The sequence below is a fragment of the Piliocolobus tephrosceles genome, chromosome 5 (genome assembly GCF_002776525.5).
Source record: "Piliocolobus tephrosceles isolate RC106 chromosome 5, ASM277652v3, whole genome shotgun sequence".
Classification (NCBI taxonomy): domain Eukaryota; kingdom Metazoa; phylum Chordata; class Mammalia; order Primates; family Cercopithecidae; genus Piliocolobus; species Piliocolobus tephrosceles.
Window position 1 is genome coordinate 64222736 of NC_045438.1, and position 21243 is coordinate 64243978.

Here is a 21243-nt window from a genome sequence, read left to right on the forward strand (position 1 = left end):
TTTTCAATTTACTTTACCCAGATCCATCAGAGATATCACTCTGTTTGTAGCAGCTATAGCTTTACAAAGTGTTTGTGGTTTTTTTTTTTTTGAGATGGAGTCTCACTCTGTTGCTCAGGCTGGAGTGCATTGGCACAATCTTGACTCACTGCTACTTCTGCCTCCTGGATTCAAGCAATTCTCCTTCCTTAGCCTCCCGAGTAGTAGGGACTACAGGCATGCACCACTGTGCCTGGCAAATTATTGTATTTTTAGTAGAGACAGGGTTTCATGTTGGCCAGGCTGGTCTTGAACTCCTGACCTCAGGCGATCTGCCCACCTCAGCCTCTGAAATTGCTCAGTGCAACTGTTATTATTTCTTAAATAAGACTTAAAAGTCAAAATTACTTTTTGATCTATGTGCTGCAGGGTGAATGTTGTGTTAGCAGGTGTGAAAACAACATTAAATCCTTGTACAGCTCCATCGGAGTTCTTGAGTGACCAGGTGCATTGTCAATGAGCAGTAATCTTTTGAAAGGAATCGTTTTGTTTTTTTGAGCAGGTCTCAACAGTGGGCTTAAAATATTCAGTAATCCGTGCTGTCAACACATGTACTGTCTGTCATCAAGGATTTGTTGTTCTATTTATAGAGGATGGGAGAATAGATTTAGCATAGATCTTAAGAGCTCTAGGACTTTTGGAATGGCACATCAGCATTGGCTTCAAGTTAAAGTCACTAGCAGCATTAGCCTCTACCAAGAGAGTCAGCCTGTCTTTTGAAGCTTTGAAGTCAGGCATTTATTTCTCTCCAGCTATGGAAGTCCTAAATGGCGTTATTTTTCCGATATAAGGCTATTTTGTCTACATTGAAAATTTGTTGTTTAGCCACCTTCATTGTGATCTTAGCTAGATCTTCTGGATAACTTGCTGCAGCTTCCATATCAGCACTTGCTACTTCACCTTGCACTTCTGTTGTAGAGATGGTTTATTTTGGAAAATCTCATGAACCAACATCTGCTAGCTGCTGTAGCTCCCTCACCTCTCTCAGCCTTCGTTAAGGCCTTGCTGGATTAGGCTTTGGCTTAAGGGAATGTTGTGCCTAGTTTAATCTTCTATCCAGACCACTGAAACATTCTTCAAATGAGGAACAAGGCTGTTTCACTTTCCTCTTATTTGTGTGTTCACTTTTAAGTTCCTTTAAGCACTGTTGCTCTGAATTCACAACTTGACTGTTTGGCTCAAGAGGCCTAGCTTTTGGCTTGTTTTGACTTTTGACATGCCTTCCTCACTAAGCTTAGTTATTTCTAGCTTTTGATTCAGAGTGAGAGACGTGAGTCTTTTTTTCGTTTCAACATTTGTAGGCCATTTTAGGGTTAGTGATTTGCCCAATTTGAATCTTGTTGTGTCTCAGGGAATAGGGAGGCATGAGGAGAGGGAGAGAGATGGGGGAATGGCCAGTGAGTGGAGCATTTGGAACACATGTGTATTAAGTTCTTTTTCTTCTGCAGGTGCACTTTCTGTGGCAGCTCCCCAATGACAATAGAAATGTCAAATATCACGTATCACTATAACAGATAAAATAATAGTGAAAACATTAGATATATTGTGAGACTTACCAAAATGTGACAGAGGGAGATGAAGTGAGCACATGCTGTTGGAAAAATGGCACTGATAGAATTGCTTGATGCAGGGTTGCCACAGATGGCAAAAAAATACACGATTATCTGCAAAATGCAATAAGAAGTTTGCTTGTAATTGGATACTAAGTTATAATAGCAAATTGTGAAAGTGGCATGTGAATGACAGAAGTTTGGGAGGTATCACCTTACTTATTTTTGTACTTAGAGGATATTGACTATGTCCCTTTTCTCCCCTTGTTTTGTGGCTTGCTGTTTATCTGTATGGATTACTATATGATTCTGTAATAAAGCAGTGCCATTAGGATTTCTGAAGTGTGTATTACATTTTCTGCATGGCAGTTGTCCTTGAGATTGCTGTCTTTCAGTTAGTGTCTCCTTCAAGCATTTACTCTCTTTTCACAAGTATTGGTATGCCTTGATTGCTGTCTTCAGATAATTTAAAAAGACATTTCCAGAGGAAGTCAGATGGCCAAGATTATTTAATTAGTAGCTTTAATTTTAGTGCTTGGTGAAATCTCCCCACTCTATCCCCTCGGTCTTCAGGTATTTTAACATTTTCAAGTTTATGATTTTGTTCTCAGATTTCTGGAAATCTGTGATGTGTGGTCACTTTTCTGAAAAATGCACAAGAATAATATAAGGCCTTTAGTTTTAACTCAGTTTTGTGGTTAAACTATAGAATATTTTATGTATAAAATATCTTAAATAGTTGACTTTCTATCAGATCAATGAAAAAGTGAAATGATCGTGGGACCTAGAACCTTGAGATTATGTAACTTGCATAAATATAACTAAATTAGATAAAGGTGTATATTTTACTAACTATAAGTTCTAAGTGCTTGAGTTGAAGTTCCTATCTCATGAATAACTCTAGCAGCCTTGGAATGCAGTTATATAGGCTTTGATGTGCAAAGTTTTTTAGAGCTTGCTTAGGTTATTTGAGATCATTTCTCTCTCCTTAGTTGCCTATTATAATAAACCAGCTGGGTCTTTTTTTTTTTTTTTTTTTTTTTAAATCAGGAGTTATGCCATTGAATTCTCTGGTTCATTATCTAGAGAGAATTGAGATTTTGCTCTCAGATGTAAAACCTATCTTTAAAGCTATTTTATAGCAAGTGGGCAGCATTGTTGTCACCTTAAAGATAGGTTAATTTTTATAAAAGCATATGGTTTTTACAGATGAGCGTGTAACTTATAATAACTATGCATAGCCAACTCATGGTCACTTGTTTACAGTTTAGTGAAAGCATTCTCTAGATCAGGGTTTGTAAACTGGAGTCCCTGAAATTATATACACAATTTATGTGTCTTGGTAATGTGCATTTTTCCCAGGGCAAAGGGGTCGTAGATTTCTTTAGATTCATAAGAGAATCTATAATCATCTTCCCTGTCACCCCCAAAAAGTTAAGGGTTGTAATTATGTTTAGGAAACTACACTCATTAAATTTTCAAAAATTCTGTTAGCATCATTGATCTTGTTTAAGCTTGTTAAATGTGAATTATACTAAAATTACACAATTTTTAAGTATTTTAACTCTTAGAAGTGGTATTATACTGAACTACTAAGTAACAAAAAATCATTTGCTTCTTAAACTGACTTTAAGTTGCTGACTTATTTTATTAGATTGAATGTTCAACGTGGTTCCATCACACAGCAGTTGTAGAAGTCAGTTTAATGAGTGAGTTAATGTAAAGAAGTCAGTTTAATGAGTGAGTTACTGTAATCATAACTCGTATGTCCATGTAGGTTGCAAAATCAGAATGTCTCTGATATGAGTTGTGCTTTATTTGGCAAAATCTGAGAGTATTGTATAGAGGACAGAGCAGTTTGTTTTGCTGCCATAATCACAAAGGCAGAAGGGGACAGAGATGATTATTTTGGGCAGAAGGATCCAATTAGACAATAGTGAAAGAAACAATAGCTAAAACTCTGAGATGGATGGACAGTTGTACAGGGAATCTAGGACAAATTTTTTTCAGAAACATCCATCAATTTTGAAACAAAAATCTTAACACTATTCCTTATTAACTTGCAACCTGTCTAGTAATGCTCTTCATTGGCCCCTGTATTTTTCTGTGGCCTTTAATTAAATAGTGTAAGTGGAGTTACAATTAAATAAGGATTAAAGATATCAAGGCACCTGTTTGCATACATGACTAAATTGATAAATTTAAAAATATTTTCAAGTCATTGAAAACTGATGAATGTCCTTTTTGCTATTTTATAAAGGTATTTCTGCATCGCCTATCTCAGATTTGAGTTTTGTTAAATAGAAACTACATTGACTCTTAAGTTTTGAGAAGCAGAAGTATGCTTAAAATTAGATTTGACCATATGCAAGGTCTTTTACCAATTGGTCTCCAAGAATGTCTTCCTTATTATGTTATTGGTCATTTTTGAGCATGTGTGTTGGGACGGGGAGGGTGTTCTGCCTTATATTCTTTAACTATATTGTAAATTTTTCTAAGGAATTGGGAATTTATTTTAAAGCCTTTTAACGTCTTCACTGGGAACTGAAATAAAACTACTCTTGACTCAGTACCTTGAGCCATTGTCAAAGTCAGGGGTTACGTTTTAGGTATCTAAAAATTACTCTTTAACTTTCACATTCCCTGGGTTAGGAAGCTGCTGTTTAGGAGAAATTTTCCTAGTTCTTCTGGCAATTGGCTTAGGAGAAAATTATGATATTAGCACAGTGCAAATTACCTTACCCACAGCAATGGAGTTTTACATGTGGTGGTCATTTGTTTCTTTCAGAATATGGTGCTGTTGTTTTGTGGGGAAGCTACCATTATGATTTAAATTTATGTTTTTAAAAATATGTATTTATCATTATTAATGTATAAACATGCTCATTGAAGAAATTTTGGAAAATATATGAGAGTATAAGGGGGAAAAAATTCCCTACAGTTCTCCCTGCCTTCTTGGAAAATGTAGTGGCCTTTAAAATTTGGTCTCGTTGAACTGGCTAAGCTTGAGAACCATGGGCCAATCAGGAATTAGTATCAAGATGCAGTAGTTAGCATTTTCTGTTAATGCAGCTTTCTTGCTCCTCCCTTTCCCTTTCTCCTGATTTCAAGAGTGACTGTTTTTGATTCATGGAATCAGTATCTTCTAAGAAATGAGTTGGTTGGCTAATGGAGTTTGTCTACGTGAGTGCTTATTTTTCAGATGTGGCTTTCTAATTTTGCAACTTTGTTCTTTTGATGCTAGTTTAACTGATGAAGAGTCCCGGAAAAATTGGGAAGAATTTGGAAATCCAGATGGGCCTCAAGGTGTGGTAAATGATGATTTTAAAATATTGGCGATATGATATATATTATAAAAATGTAAACCAGATTAAAGGAATAATATTATTTTCTTACTAAACTTATACTTATGTGGAGTTTAACATAGATAAATTGAGCTCTCATTAATTTTTGCTTTATTTTTCTTTCTGAAGACTAGTTTGAATGATATAATTTCAGTTGGTCCAGAGAGAAGAGTAATCACTATCATTTCCAATTACTAGTTGATAAAAATTTGGAGGAAAAAATCTATTTTTCTTTACTGACTTCATATTTTCTTATGTGTTCATAGTGTTTATGTAAACTCAGGACATATAAAATAATTTACATTTTCTTGAGAGAAGGAATTTGTACTTACACAGGGTTTTGTTTTCCTCCTTGAAAAATTTGAAGTTTCAGATATAAACTATATCCCTGAACTTTTGTGTAATGGGGACCTACTAATAAGATCATCTTTCTCAAAGTTTGTTTTTGTGTTGTGGGGGAGAGTTTTGGGATACATTATAGAACCCAAATATATTTAATATATTTATTAAGACTCAAAGTAGAGATTCTTCAGAAACTCATATTTTTTCTATTTCAGCCACAAGCTTTGGAATTGCCCTGCCAGCTTGGATAGTTGACCAGAAAAATTCAATTCTGGTGAGTGCATTTAAATAAGATACATTATAATGTATTAGACAAAATTTTTGTTGTGTACAATCTGTCTTGGTAATATAAGAAGAACTGTTACAGAGAAAATACTGGTGTGCTATTCATTCATTTTTTCTTTCATTCATTCATTTGAGACAGTCTTGCTCTATTGCCCAGGCAGGAGAGCAGTGGCGTGATCTCAGCTCACTACAACCTCCGCCTCCCGGGTTCAAGTGATTCTCCTGCCTCAGCCCCCTGAGTGGCTGGGATTACAGGTGCCCACCACCATGCCTGGCTAATTTTTGCACTTTTTGTATAGATGGGGTTTTGCCATGCTGGCCAGGCTGGTCTCAAACTCGAACTCATGACCTCAAGTGATTTGCCTGCCTTGGCCTCCCACCATGTTGGGATTACAAGCGTGAGCACTATGCCTAATTTTAATGTATGATAAATTAAATTGTATATATTCCATATGGTATTTCAGGAGGAGGTAGGATATCAGTCTCAATCAGTGATAGTACTGCAACCCTAAAATGGCAGGAATTATCTTACTCAGGGATACATTCCTACTTCAACTTTCTTGAAAATAATTGTTTAAAGGCTGTCTTTGAGGCAATAAAAACAAAAACCACACAGTCTGTAATTTGTTTTGAAAATGACTATTAAGTTATTTTGTGGCAGATTAAAATTGGTTACCTTGAGGGGTATACAGTTGCTGCTTAAGCTTGTTTGTCATGCTTCTGCTTAGTAGGAATAGTCAAGAAGGAATAAGTTACTACCAGATTTAGGATCAAGTAATAGGAGAAAAATCAGTAGATAAAAATTGCTGGTCAACATTATGAAGTGGCTTCTTGATATTTCGCTAAAGGAACGTTTGGCCAGGGACTTCTTATCTCATTTGTTCCCAGGGCACACTACTGAGAGGTTGTGGCTATGTAAGTACCTGCCTGACTGGAAGAGAAATGTAATTTACAAAACTGTTTTACTGGTGTTATATGTATTGTGTCAGCAAATGACAAATTAAAAGGTAATTTATTATAGTGGTTATGAACATAGGCTATAGAGCTGAACTACTTGAGTTCAAATCCTGGCAGTACAATTTACTAACTGTGTCCTAGGACAAATTTTGTAACCGATGTGTACTGCAGGTTTTCTACCTACAAAAGGAAGGTTAATAATGGTACCTTACTCTTGGAGTTTGAGAATAAGGATTAAACAAGATAATACATGAGGAATCCTTTTAATAGTGGCTCCCCCATTGTAAGCCTCAAAATAAATTCATGGATGTTGTTTTAATTTACCTGATGAAGGCCGTAATTATTTTTGTCTTCAATTCTAGGTTTTACTTGTGTATGGATTGGCATTTATGGTTATCCTTCCAGTGGTGGTGGTAAGTTGTAGCTTTTTAAGTTAACGTTTATTTGGAAAGGAGATTGACATGGTTTGGAGTCTCCCTGTAACATTTTAAATGTATGTTAGAATATTGATCCTTGAATTTAAGAATCTTGCTGGGTGAGACAGCTCACACCTGTGATCTCAACACTGAAGCTGAGGTGGGCGGATCGCTTGAGCCTAGGTGTTTGAGGTTGCAGTGAGCCATGACCCCACCACTGTACTCCAGCCTGGGCCACAGAGTGAGACTCCAACTTAAAAAAAAATTATATAACTATACTATTAAAGGTCTTCTAAAGGTGACATTACTTGAGCATGATAATGTGTATATCCTCCCAATTCAAAAGTTACCCACAACTGAGCAGGCATGGTGGCTTACTCCTGTAATCCCAGCGTATTGGGAAGCCAAGGCGAGCAGATCAGTTTAGGGCAGGAGTTTGAGACCAACATGGTGAAACCCTGTCTCTACTAAAAATTCAAAATTAGTCGGACATGCTGGTTGGAACCCAGGAGGCAGAGGTAGCAGTGAGCGAAGATTGTGCCGCTACACTCCAGCCTGGGTGACAGAGCGAGACTCTCTCAAAGAAAAAAACAAAAATCACAAAAGTTACAATTGAGTTAACACAGATACATATATACATACGTATACATATACATATGTGTGTATGTATATATGTATAATATACATACGTATGTGTATCTATGTATATATATTTTAAATACAGGGAAAACTGTCCGTTATAATTTTATTTTTGTTAGTTATTTGTTTTTAAGACAAGGTCTTGCTGTAGTAAGGTGCTGCAAACATGGCTCTCTGCAGCCTCTACCTCCTGGGTTCAAGCACATCCTCCCATCTCAGCCTCCCAAGTAGCTAAGACCACAAGTGTGTACCACCATGCCCCGCTAGTTTTTTTATTTTTTTTTGTAGAGATGGGGTCTTGTCATGTTGCCCAGGCTGGTCTTAAACTCCTGGACTCAAATGATTATCCTGCCTCGGCCTCCCAAAGTACTAGGCTTACAGGTGTGAACCACCATGCCTGGCTGACACAGATATATTTAAAGTTTAAAATGAAAGTCTTCCTGCACTACCACCCTCAACTTTGTTTATTTAGGAATCGTTGCCAAGTTTGGTGTTTTCTCTTTGAAATCTTTTTCTATGCATTCATCTACACACATTCATTTAAAAATTAACCTTTAATGAGATTTTACTGTATGTATGCATTATTCTGTTTTTTTTTTGCTTAATATATTGAGGATGCAACATATAGAACAGCCTCATTTTTTAAAGCAGCTATATAATACTATAATATGGAGATACCATTTGATTTTTACCATTTATTACTTTTGTTACTTGTGGCCTTTCTGATCCTGGAGTTCCTTTTAGTCACATAGTGAACCTAATAATTAAGTTGTTTGTTTTGCCTTCTTCAAATGATTGTTGCAAGAATCCAATCATATTAAGTAATATGAATGAAAGTTTCATGTCACTTACAAAATTACGCCTACATTTGTTTATCAAATATTTATTGAAGACATGCTATGTGTCAAGAACCAGCTTGGTGCTTATAGCAGTGGGTAGTTTTATCCCTTTTTGGTCTTTAAGGAATTTCTATCCAAAATGGTAAATGTTTTAATTATATATATGCAGTGACTTAGGTTAGTGTTTAGGCTTCAGACAATATAAATATTTGCTAAAGAAGTCACTTGAAATAGCAACAAAGAGGTGCTTATTGTAAGACTCAGGTATTTTTGTTGTTTTATGAATATTTAGAAGATTTGACCATAAACATATTCTGCATCAAACTTAACATTTATCAGGATTTTGTTTTGCTTTTTTTTTTTTGAGACAAGAGTCTCCCTCTGTCACCTAGGATGGAGTGCAGTAGTGTGATCATGGCTACTGCAGCCCTGACCTCCTGGGCTCTAGCAATCTTCCCACCTCAGCTTCCTGAGCAGCTGGGACTAGAGGCATGTGCCACCATGCCCGGCTAATGTTTGCATTTTTCTTTTTCTTTTGTAGAGACAGGGTCTCACTATGTTGCTCAGGCTAGTCTCAAATTCCTGGGCTCAAGCAGTCCTCTCACCTCAGCCTCCCAAAGTGCTGGGATTACAGGCATGAGCCACCTCTCCCAGCCTATCATAGTTTTTATACTTTCTTTTTTAATTTTATTTGTGTTTTAGGGCTCTTGGTGGTATCGGTCAATACGCTATAGTGGAGACCAGATTCTAATACGCACAACACAGATTTATACATACTTTGTTTATAAAACCCGAAATATGGATATGAAACGTAAGTAAACTTAAGTAACTTTGCTATTAATCATATTATTTTGTGACTCATTTATGTGGGGTTTATATATATATTCCTTAACTCTGTACTGGTGAGATTCCATTGTACAGTTTTATAAATAGTTAATTTATATAATTAAAGCTAGAGAAAAATGCCAGCACCCTTTATCACATTTATTAATTTATATTTCCATTGTTCACGTTTACTCATGTATTTCATCAGAAATTTTACCATAAGCCATATGCGTGCAAGTTTTGTAATACTAGCTAACATTTATTATTTGTTGTATGCCAGACACTGCTAGTTGCTGTACATGTCTTGACTCATTTAATTTTTGCTATGCTCCCATAAGTAAGTTCTGTTTTTAAGTACATCTTATAGATGAGGAAACTGAGGCACAGAAAAGTAACACACTCAAGGATACACAGTAAGTGATATCCAGGATTGAACCCAGGCAGTCTGGTTCTTGAGCCTTAAACCATTATGTCATACTGTATTAACTGTAGTAAAAATAAAAAGTCTTAGGTGTGTTGAAAGAAAACTGTTAGAATATTTCATTCCCATTTCTTATTTAAAAATTTAAGAAAAAAATTTTCACTTTCTTTGATTATATAAAGCAAACGTTGTAGTTTATCCCTGGGAGATAGAGTGTTGCCTTTCAGAATGATGACTCTGCAAAAATCATAGATGCTCCTCCATCCCTCCTTAAAAAAAATGATAAAAAAATGTAAGTTTTAAATTGTGTTTCTGGGACCAAAATGGACTTTTCTGTATTTTGGATTTGGCAATTTTACTAATTAGTAATGAGAGAGACTTATGATCATATATGACTGTGTGTGAACAGATCTTACATTTCTGAATGAGTTAATACTACTTTGCCTTACCGAAAATATTACCCTTCCTAAAGCTGGATTGAAATGTTAATACAGAAACTTACTCCCTTATGAAAATGTTTCATGTTTATAATTTTAAGTGTGCTTTTTACCTCAATCATTTTGATTTCTGTTTCTTTTCTGAGGGTAGTATCCTTACACAGCTTTGTCAGGAAGCATTGTTTAGCTGGTGGATTTCTTTACACATTCTAGGTTATTTTAGCTGTTTTAGGAACAATTGTTATTAAGTAAATATTTGAGGGTAGTAATAGTAATAGCTCACACAAGTACTATGCTTGCTGTGTGTCAGGCACATATGAAGAAGCTGAGATACACAGATATGAAGAATATTATCCTAGGTCATTTAACTAGGAAGTGACAAAATACCAAAGTCTGTGCACTTAACTTCTATACTATCCTGCCTTTTGTGAGTACATTACATGAATTTTTTTTTTCTCCAAGACAAAGTTTCTCTCATCTTCCAGGCTGGGGTACAGTGGCGCAATCTGAGCTCACCACAACATCCGCCTCCTAGGTGCAAGTGATTTCTCCTGCCTCAGCCTCCCAAGTAGCTGGGATTACAGGCGTGCACCACTATTGCCTGGTTAAGTTTTGTATTTTTAGTAGAGATGGGGTTTCACCATGTTGGCCAGCTTGGTCTCGAACTGGCTGGTCTCGAATTCCTGACTTCGTGATTCGCCTGCCTCAGCCTCCCAGAGTGCTGGGAGGCATGTAGGCATGAGCCACCACCGGCCTGTGGGTTTTTATCATGTGTATTTCCATAAAATCCTCTCGGGTTCCATAATAAAATTTTTTGGAAAATGACAGTGCATATTAGTTTATACAAGGCCTTGAGCAGTCATGTAGTAAAGAAACTTTTAACTTGTTTACATTATTTTCAGCTTTATTTAACCATAGGGCCCCCTTTTTTCAAGTAAGTTATGAATACCACACAGAATACTAATGTTCTATAGAAAGTTTCTGTGGAACTTTCAGTGATTTTAATGCCTCTGGTTGCTTTGGTGTGCTTTATTTGATCTATACTTCTGTTCATTTGTGGTGGTTGATACTGTGTACATTTTAAAAAGCGAGATGTTACTTTTTTTATGGAAGAAATGAATACTTGTCAGTAGAGTTCAGATAATTTTTAGCATTGTGCATGTTTAGAAAAGTGCTTCACTTTCAAGTGAATTAAGTATCTCAGGAGGGGGAATTAATAAATGAGCATATTTATTTACCTTCATATTTTGTTTTCTTAGGTCTTATCATGGTTTTGGCTGGAGCTTCTGAATTTGATCCTCAGTATAATAAAGATGCCACAAGCAGACCAACGGATAATATTCTAATACCACAGGTTAGGCTAATTTCCCAAATCCCCCGAAGAGCAGTTAAATATTAAAGTGAATACTTTTTTTAAAAAAACTGTGTTTTTGAATAATTATTTTGTTTATTCTAGCTAATCAGAGAAATTGGTAGCATTAATTTAAAGAAGAATGAGCCTCCACTTACCTGCCCATATAGCCTGAAGGCCAGAGTTCTTTTACTATCTCATCTTGCTAGAATGAAAATTCCTGAGACCCTTGAAGAAGGTATTTGTGATTCTGGTATCTACAGTTTTAGTGGGATGAAAGCAGCAGATTTAATTAGACTTAATGGTGTGTATTAGTTTGTACTCCATTGCTCTAAAGAAATACCTGAGACTGGGTAGTATATAAACAAAAGAGGTTTAATTGACTCATTGTTCTGCAGGCTGTACAGGAAGCATGGCTGGGGAGGCCTCAGGGAACGTTTATTCGTGGCAGAAGGCAAAGCCAGAGCAGGCACAGGCAGAGCAGGAGGAAAAGAGAGTTGGGGAAGGTGGCACACATTTTTAAACAACCAGGTCTTGTGAGAACTGGATCTTGAGAACAGCACCAAAGGGAGAACTCCGTCCCCCGATCCAATCACCTCCCACCAGGCCCCACCTCCAGCATTGGGGATTAGCATTCAACATGAGATTTGGGTGGGGAAACAGACCCAAACCATAGCATGGTGGTGCAATGTTTTTTGTTGCTGTTCTTTTTTGGGCAAATAATTGCTCAAGGACTTTTTAAAAAAGAAGTGTATATGCTACATAATTACTTCACAAATGGTTTGAAGATCTAAGTAAGTCAGATATTTTGGCAGGTGTTAAAATTTAGTGTTTCAAGGTGAGAGAATGCTCTGTATGAGAAATGTTTAGTTAGTTGCAGATCATACAAAAGTTCCTAATGATTTTTTTTTAAACAACTCTGTAAGTTTTTGGAGGGAGCAAAATGGATTTCACAACAACTGACACCTCTCACCGCAGCATCTGCAAGCTTCCTCCAACAGTGGTTACTAATAATGTCTGTTTTATGGTTATTTAAAACTTCATAAGTATTTGAAGCCATGTATTTTGCTTAAAAGAAAAGTAGTTGATTGAGGCAACAGTGTTTCCAGGGATGTCATTATCTCTTTTTCACCAACATTATTTGAATTACAGTTTTAAAAGACAGTTATTATCTCTAGGAAATAAATGTTCTTTTTGAATGATATCCTACCATCCCCCACCTCCTTTAAGGCAGTAATGCAATTAAATGCTTCTGAAAACAAGGCCATGTGATACTTAGTAATTGGTGATAGGACAGGATGCTTATGGTGGAATGAAGGAGCACTATTTAGGCATTATCATTGGAGTTGCTTTGAAATATTGAATTAACTAGTAATTCTGTTGCTAATGTTCTGTACAGATGCATAAGCATCTCCATTTTTACTTACGTGTAAGAAGCAGGAAACAAATCATTGTTAGGTTGAGTACCAAATCCATAGGTTAATGTGGTCTTAATAGTTAACTGTTATTAAATGCAGTATAAATGAAAGAGTCTCTCTCTTTCTCTAAGTTGCCCTCTTCTTCTCTTCTGTGTGTCTCATCTCTCCTCCTGTATTTAGTTGACATATTTATTTTGACATATTTAGTTGATCCGCCCACCTCGGCCTCCCAAAGTGCTGGGATTATAGGCTTCAGCCACCATGCCTTGTTGGGAGTTGGTTTATTAAGCCTAACATTATGATATTAAAAATTTGTCTTTGAAATGTCTAATCTGAGCTAGGGTTTTATGGCTGATTTTTGACATAGTGATACTGAGGAGAAACTCTTCCATTCAATCTGTAAAATTCTGAGATCATGTGAAATATTTGTGGCATAACGTTAATATTAGTTTTGGGTCACAGTGGTAAAGATGCTGTAACTGTAAAATTAAAATGATCTTTTCAGGTATTTTATTCTTTTGCAGATCAGCAATTCATGCTAAAAAAGTGTCCTGCCCTACTTCAAGAAATGGTTAATGTAATCTGCCAACTGATAGTAATGGCCCGGAACCGTGAAGGTGAGAAGGAAATGTAGTTAATTATGTTGTACTTTTTATTGCAAGCATATACAGATTATACTTCATATTTTAGGATTTATGGGTACTCAGTATAATTCTGTCTGCCAGTTCAGTGAACTTTTTCAGTTTTACTCATGGCTTTTCATATTTCTTTCCTATATTTTCTGTTATTTAAAGTCTATATCACAGCCCACTGTGGGGTTTTTGTTGTTGTTGTTGTTGTTTGAGATGGAGTCTTGCTTTGTCACCCAGGCTGGAGTGCAGTGACAAAATCTTGGCTCACTGCAACCTCTGCCTCCCGGGTTGAAGCGATTCTCCTGCTTCAGCCTACTAAGTAGCTGGGATTACAGGCGCGTGCCACCACGCCCGGCTAATGTTTGTATTTTTAGTAGAGATGGGGTTTCATCATGTTGGTCAGGCTGGTCTTGAACTCCTGACCTTGTGATCCACCTGCCTCAGCCTCCCAAAGTGCTGGGATTACAGGCGTGATAACTTAATTGTTTTATTGTTCAATTGTTTGCAAAGATTTAACATTTCCTTTTCCTTTGAATAATTTTTGAGTTAGGTCATTATTTTTTTCTAACTGAATTTGAAATAATTATTTAACTGATATAATAGTGATTCATATGTTATGTAATTTTTATTAATTAATTATAGACAGCATCTACCAGGGCTGGAGTCCAGTAGGGTAATCATAGCTCACTGCAGCCTCAAACTCCTGGGCTCAAGCAGTCCTTCTACCTTAGCTCTCTGAATAGCTGGAACTACAGGCGCATACCACAGCACAGAGCTAACTTTACGTTTTGTGTAGAGGTGAGATCTCACTTTGTTGCCCAGACTGGTCTGGTTTCCAACTCCTGGCTTTAGGCAATCCTCCCACTTCAGCTTCCCAAAGCCCTAGGATTATAGTCATGAGCCACATGCCTACAGGCATCTAGCCATTTTTTTTTTTTTTTAATGGAAGGAAAAGAATGAGGAAATTTGTGATCAGTAATGGAAAGGAATACCCTTAAAAAAGGATAGTGGTATGGTTTGTTGTTACGGGCGATGTTGGTTCTTGTCATGGTGTCATATATTGGTGATAGTGATACTGTCTGATAATTTACTACTATTTGAGGTGAGGCAAATAATTTTTCTTTTAAAAATCAATGGTTGTTGCTGGAAAAGGTTCATTTGATCAAGTTTGTATATTTTTAGCATCTTCTCTGGTAACTTTTAAAGGAAAATCTTCCATTATGATCCTCAAATTTGAGATAACTGTTAAGGATTTAGTGTGAATTGTGTTTTTTGTGATGAATTCTATACTCCTGAACATGTAAAAAGTCCAGCCCTGTTTCTTTTTCTCCTATTCTTTCTAAGAAAGGGAGTTTCGTGCTCCAACTTTGGCGTCCCTAGAAAACTGCATGAAGCTTTCTCAGATGGCTGTTCAGGGACTTCAGCAATTTAAGTCTCCCCTTCTGCAGCTCCCTCATATTGAAGAGGACAATCTTAGACGGGTTTCTAATCATAAGAAGGTAATTCTTTGCTACTTTAAAGTCAGTTTTGAGCAGTTTTTCCTGTCACTTAAAGGTAACATGAATAAAAGTTTTCTGGAAATGGTTACTATGCATTTTTTAGATTTAGAATGTCTTAAGTATTCTAAAACTTTCAGGTGGTTCTGTTAACATTTTTTTGACTAGGTAGCTGTTTTATAGTACTTTACTATTGTAAGTGGCTTTACTATTTTGGGGGTTGGTGCATTTAAACAGTGAACAGTTAGTTCCTTACATTATGTTACCAAAAATAAATGTACTGTCTACTTTCCAGTCATTTTATTCTTGGCTTAAACGTTGGGCAATTGTTTACTGGTTAAGTATGAACAACAAAAACATTTACTAAATTAAAGACCGTCCTTATTTAGAATATGTAATCTATAGTACAAACATGATAATGAATCTTAAGGTATAACAAAAATTTGTATAAATGAGGAAATACAAGAAACTGAAGTTCAATTCTAGTAGGAGATTTTAAGCATTATTTTGTATATAATAAAGTGAGCAGAGAATAGACATTGGATTTGATAGTATATTAATGTAGAATTAATAAATACATGTTGGAAATTTATATCAGAGTTCTCTGTCCTTTCAAGTACTCATATTCCCCTTATAAATTTGATTATATGCTAAGTCATAATTAAACACCTTAGAATCTGAAAGCAGAGATTTTACATGCCTCATGATCTAATCTGTGTCTTTGAAAGTGAAAAATAACTAGCACCAAAGACCTGGAAAATTAAAGAACACGCTCCTAAGTAACCATTTTGCCAAGATGGGTATTACTGCAGTGACAGCTACATTTTAAGAATAACGAAAATGAGAATATTGTGTAGTAAAACCTTGAAGGTGCACCTTTATTGAGGTTTATTTTTACTTTTGTTAGGTAAAAGTAAAGGTTTATTATTAAAGGTTTGGTAATAGTAAACCTATTAATTGCAATTAAAGGTTTTTGTTATTAAAATTAAAAATTAACCGAGGACATCAATTGACAAAAGTTTTTGGTTGAGTCAAGATTCTTATTTTTTTCCCTCCAACTTTATTTTTTCTAATTTTAAAAAATAAGCCTGTATTAACTTTATAATTTAAAATTTTTTAATTCAAATTTTCTTGGAGAAAAAGGTCATGAAATGTCATGTGGTTATTTTGTGCTTTGAAATGCACATTAATCAACATTTTTCTAAAAGTTGCTGGATTTTGTTGTAGTTGTGAGTAATTTTCTTTTTATGAAAAGCTTTGTGAGTTAGGGAATTATGTATTTTCTTTTTTTTTATTCAGTATAAAATTAAAACTATCCAGGATTTGGTGAGTTTAAAAGAATCAGATCGTCACACTCTACTGCACTTCCTTGAAGATGAAAAATATGAAGAGGTTATGGCTGTCCTTGGGAGTTTTCCGTATGTGACCATGGATATAAAATCACAGGGTAAGTGGGAGGTTTCTCTGTTGAACATTGCTTCCCTTTTGATAGATTGGTTCTCATTTATTTGACTCAGGATTCTCAAAATACTGTACTTAATAACAGAACTTGTTATTGGACTTTGCAGAACTGTAGTTTACCTGTCAGATTTCCTGTGTTGGAAAATGATTTATACCTAATAGTTTGAGAAAACTGATAGAGTCCTACTTTTATTATCCTCATAATGGGATGAAGTCTGAGAACTCTGTTCTGTAGTTCAACTTTTAGCAATTTCTTACCTTTACAAAAAATGGTGAAGACTTCCAGGCATGATAAAAGAATGAGATATTTGAAATATATTATTAGTATGAAAGAAATAGCTGCTTAGTTGTAAAATTTAATTTTTTAAAACCCAACTTGTTTATGTTAATGAAATGTTGAAAATTACTGTGTTTTATGCCACATTTCATGTGTTTTTCTTACCCTACCTCTATATTTTCTCTGAGGGAAAAAAATAAAGGCTATTTTTCTACCTATATAATTGCCCTGTGTTTCTGTTTCAGTATCTGAATGGTCTTAGAATACTGAGAGAATTAGAGACTATCTGCTCCGTTCTTCCATTGTGGTGGTGGTCTGAGCTTTAACATTCGCCAAGTTACCATTATGAGAACATTCTTTTAGTTACCAAGAATACAGGGATGTGTTAATAATGGTTTCTGTCTTTATTTTATTTAGTTATTTATAAATAATTTTTGAGATAGGGTCTCACTCTGTCGTCCAGGCTGGAGTGCAGTGGTGCGATTTTGGCTTACTGCATCCTCTGCCTCCCAGGCTCAAGCAATCCTCCTACCTCAGCCTCCTGAGTAGCTGGGACTACAGGTGCACACTACCATACCTGGCTAATTTTATTTTTTGTGTTTTTAGTAGAGACAGGGTTTCACCATGTTGCGCAGGCTGGTCTCGAGCTTCTGGGCTCAGCTGATCCACCTGCCTTGGCCTCCCACAGTGCTGTGATTATAGGTGGGAGCCACCGCGCCTGGTTTGTGTCTTTAAAGAGAGCTTATTGTCTAGTTGAAGCAATAGGATTAAAAACAAGATAAAGCCTGGGCCCAGTGGTGTCACGCCTTTAATCCCAACACTTTTGGAGGCCAAGGCAGGGGGATCACTTGAGCCCAGGAGTTCGAGACCAGCCTGGGCAACATAGTGAGACCCTGTTTTTATAAAATTTAAAACACACACACACAAACCAAGATAACATATGTAAGTGTTAAAATGAATGACATAGACATTGTACCATTTATTTTTACAGCAAATATTGAATGCTATGCATTCTTCTAGGTCCTGGGAAAGCCGTGGTAAGACAAAGTCTCTCCTTATTGAGCTTGTATTCTAATAGGAATTGAGGAGAGGTAAATGGCTCCCAAAGATTGGCATAATTGGTAAAGGAAGGCAGTCAGTGCAGTTTGGTTTCAGTTTGACTGGAGTGTAGCATACGTGTTATGAAAACTTGGTTTGTTGGCTGGGCACAGTGGCTCAAGCCTGTAATCCCAGCACTTTGGGAGGCCGAGACGGGCAGATCATGAAGTCAGGAGATAGAGACCATCATGGCTAACACGGTGAAACCCCATCTCTACTAAAAAATTCAAAAAACTAGCTGGACGAGGTGGCGGGCACCTGTAGTCCCAGCTACTCGGGAGGCTGAGGCAGGAGAATGGCGTAAACCCGGGAGGCGGAGCTTGCAGTGAGCTGAGATCCGGCCACTGCACCCCAGCCTGGGCGACAGAGCGAGACTCTGTCTCAAAAAAAAAAAAAAAGAAAACTTGATTTGCTTTGGTGAGGAGTTGGGGTTGCCTTGTGGGGCCATGAGTTTTCAGACTTTAAAAATACTAATGTAAAAGCTGTATTTAGGACTGTGCTGATTTAATGAAACCGTCCAAATAAAAATTTTGGTACTTACAGAGATACTTTTTGATATTAAGAACTGTTAAAAGTACACCCTTTTCTTTCTTTCTTTCTTTTTTTTGAGACAGTCTCGCTCTGTTGCCCAGGCTGAAGTGCAGTGGCACTATCTTGGCTTACTGCAACCTCCACCTCTAGGTTCAAGTGATTCTCCTGCCTCAGCCTCCCGAGTAGCTGGGATTACAGGCATGTGCCACCATGCCCAGCTAATTTTTGTATTTTTAGTAGAGATAGAGTTTCACCATGTTGGCCAGGCTGGTCTCAAACTCCCAACCTCAGGTGATTCACCCACCTTAGCCTCCCAGAATGCTGGGATCATAGGCGTGAGCCACCATGCCTGGCCAAAAAGTACATGCTTCTTAGAAAAATGAATATTAGAAGAGATTTTCTTATAGGAAGTAGAAATTTAAGAGTGTTTAGCCTCACTGACAAATATTATCTTTTGTTCCACTCCATAGCATCTTGTATAGACAGTTTATTTATATTTTTACAATGCTGCCTAATTAATAATAGTGCTATAGTTGATGAAGCAGGAGTAGAAGAAGTATAGAAGCAGGAAAGGGGCATCTGCATGATAGTAATGCTGGAGATGGTGGATCTCCTTCCCTTCCTTGCAAGAATCTGTAATAGAATCTTTTGTAGTCCTTTTTTTCACTTTAAAGCACCAAACAGCAGGTCAGCATTCATGTGGTTATTTCACATGACGTGCTTGTGCACATACGACTGTGCAAAATGCAAAATGTAGATGAATATGTGGCCCAGATTTGATTTTTGATAATAGAGACTTCCAGGGTGAGGAAGGGATATTATACCCTTTGTTGATACCCAGTTGCTGCACCTTATAGCTAGTAATTGAGATAGCAATTGTAGATTATTGGAGGTCATTCTTTTCAACTGATGGTGTGTTAGTAAATGCCAGACCAATATGAAAAGTAAACATAACAAACTTAAAATTGTAGGTAAAAATATATAAGAAGAACTATCTTACAGATAAAATCTGTAGAAAAAATAAATTAATGATCACAATTGAATGAAAGGTATATTTATTTTTATTTATTTTGTTTTATTAACTTTATAGTAGAATTTTTGGGGATATGTGTGAGAAATGTGGTTTTAAAAATAATTGCAAAAACATGTATTTAGTACCATTTATTGAAAAAATACTTTTTCAAAAGTGCTTTTTAGTGTAAAGAGGATGTATTTGTTCCTGCCTTTAAAAAAACAAGTCTCTTTTGTGTGGTTAGGAATACTAGTTTTCATTATTATATTCAGACAGACATTGATCATACAGGTAAAATCTTGTGAATGTAAGGTTTGCACAGTTTAATAGGGTGACAGAACCCCATTTTTATGTCACTATGAGAGAGCTGTGTTATGGTAAGTCTCACATTATACTGTGTTTTCAGAAACCTGGGTTTGAAGCTTAGCATGTGAATGCAGGTGTTGTGTGGGTTTGGGTTTGGGTATTTTATTTTATTTCTGAACCTCGGTTTCTTTTTGTTTTTTTTTGTTTTTTGTTTTTTTTTGAGCCGGAGTCTCACTCTGTTGCTCTGAAGTGCAGTGGCGCTATCTTGGCTCACTGCAACCTCCACCTCCCAGGCTCAAGCTATCCTCCACCTCAGCCTCCTGAGTAGCTGAGACTACAGGCTTGCACCATCACGCCTGGCTAACTTTTGTATTTTTTGTAGAGACAGGGTTTTGTGATGTTGTCCCACTGATCTCGAATTCCTGAGCCCACGCCATCCGCCTACCTTGGCCTCCCAAAGTGATGGGATTACAGGCATGAGACACCACACCTAGCTAAACCTTAGTTTGTTAAAGTTTCTAAGTAGTTTCTATACTTTGTAGAGCTATTTTAGAGATTAAATGAATTATTAAAAGCATCTACTGGAGAGCCTTATACAGAGTAGTCAGTCATTTTTTTTTTTTTTAACAAATTTAAAATATAATATGCTTGAAATACTGAAGTGCCAAACTAATTTAGGTAAGCCAAGTTTTGCTGTTTGCATTGACATAGAACTTGATTTTTATTTTTTGCTGTTTTTTTTTTCTTCCATCTTAACAGTGTTAGATGATGAAGATAGCAACAACATCACAGTAGGATCCTTAGTTACAGTGTTGGTTAAGTTGACAAGGCAAACAATGGCTGTAAGTAGTCTGTCTGTATTTTTATGCTTTAAGAGTTGTGTGTCAAGGCTTTTATATTTATTTCCATCATTCTCAAAGTCAAAACTGTTGTAATACCAAGATCTAATTTTGCAAATTCTATTAACTCTTTTGAAATTTTCAATTAATGTTCATGAAACAGTTTTCACATACACTAAAAAAACCTGGAAAATAGTCCTTTGTGTGATAGTTTAATTCCCTATAAAACATAATCGTAGCAAAGTAATGTGGATATAGTTCTTAAGCGGTGAAGTGCTATACAGAAGTTGTTACTGATGAGAATTTCATCACATTTCTTTTTAGTCAGTTCTATAGAGAATTGACTCATTTATTTATTTATTTGAGACGGAGTCTCGCTCTGTTGCCCAGGCTGGAGTGCAGTGGCCAGATCTCAGCTCACTGCAAGCTCCGCCTCCCGGGTTTATGCCATTCTCCTGCCTTAGCCTCCCCAGTAGCTGGGACTACAGGCGCCCGCCACCTTGCCCGGCTAGTTTTGTTTGTATTTTTTTTTTAGTAGAGACGGGGTTTCACCCGTCTCTAAAAAAGAAGCTGGGGTAACACAGACGTGTTAGCCAGGATGGTCTCCATCTCCTGACCTCGTGATCCGCCCATCTCAGCCTCCCAAAGTGCTAGGATTACAGGCTTGAGCCACCGTGCCCAGCCGGTAACCAGTCTTTTCATTCAAGCCACATGCTCCACCTAGATCT

General features: G+C 36.6%; 1 protein-coding gene across 1 annotated transcript in view; it reads left to right on the forward strand.

The window, feature by feature from the left end:
- SEC63 (SEC63 homolog, protein translocation regulator) overlaps positions 1–21243 on the forward strand; it is an 85122-nt gene that overhangs the window by 39509 nt on the left and 24370 nt on the right. Inside the window, exons 5-14 of the mRNA XM_023205963.2 lie at positions 4834–4895; positions 5491–5549; positions 6880–6930; positions 9114–9222; positions 11354–11448; positions 11551–11683; positions 13388–13480; positions 14840–14994; positions 16291–16438; positions 20436–20518. Coding sequence (XP_023061731.1) covers positions 4834–4895; positions 5491–5549; positions 6880–6930; positions 9114–9222; positions 11354–11448; positions 11551–11683; positions 13388–13480; positions 14840–14994; positions 16291–16438; positions 20436–20518 — 988 coding nt within the window. The remainder of the gene's footprint in view (positions 1–4833; positions 4896–5490; positions 5550–6879; positions 6931–9113; positions 9223–11353; positions 11449–11550; positions 11684–13387; positions 13481–14839; positions 14995–16290; positions 16439–20435; positions 20519–21243) is intronic.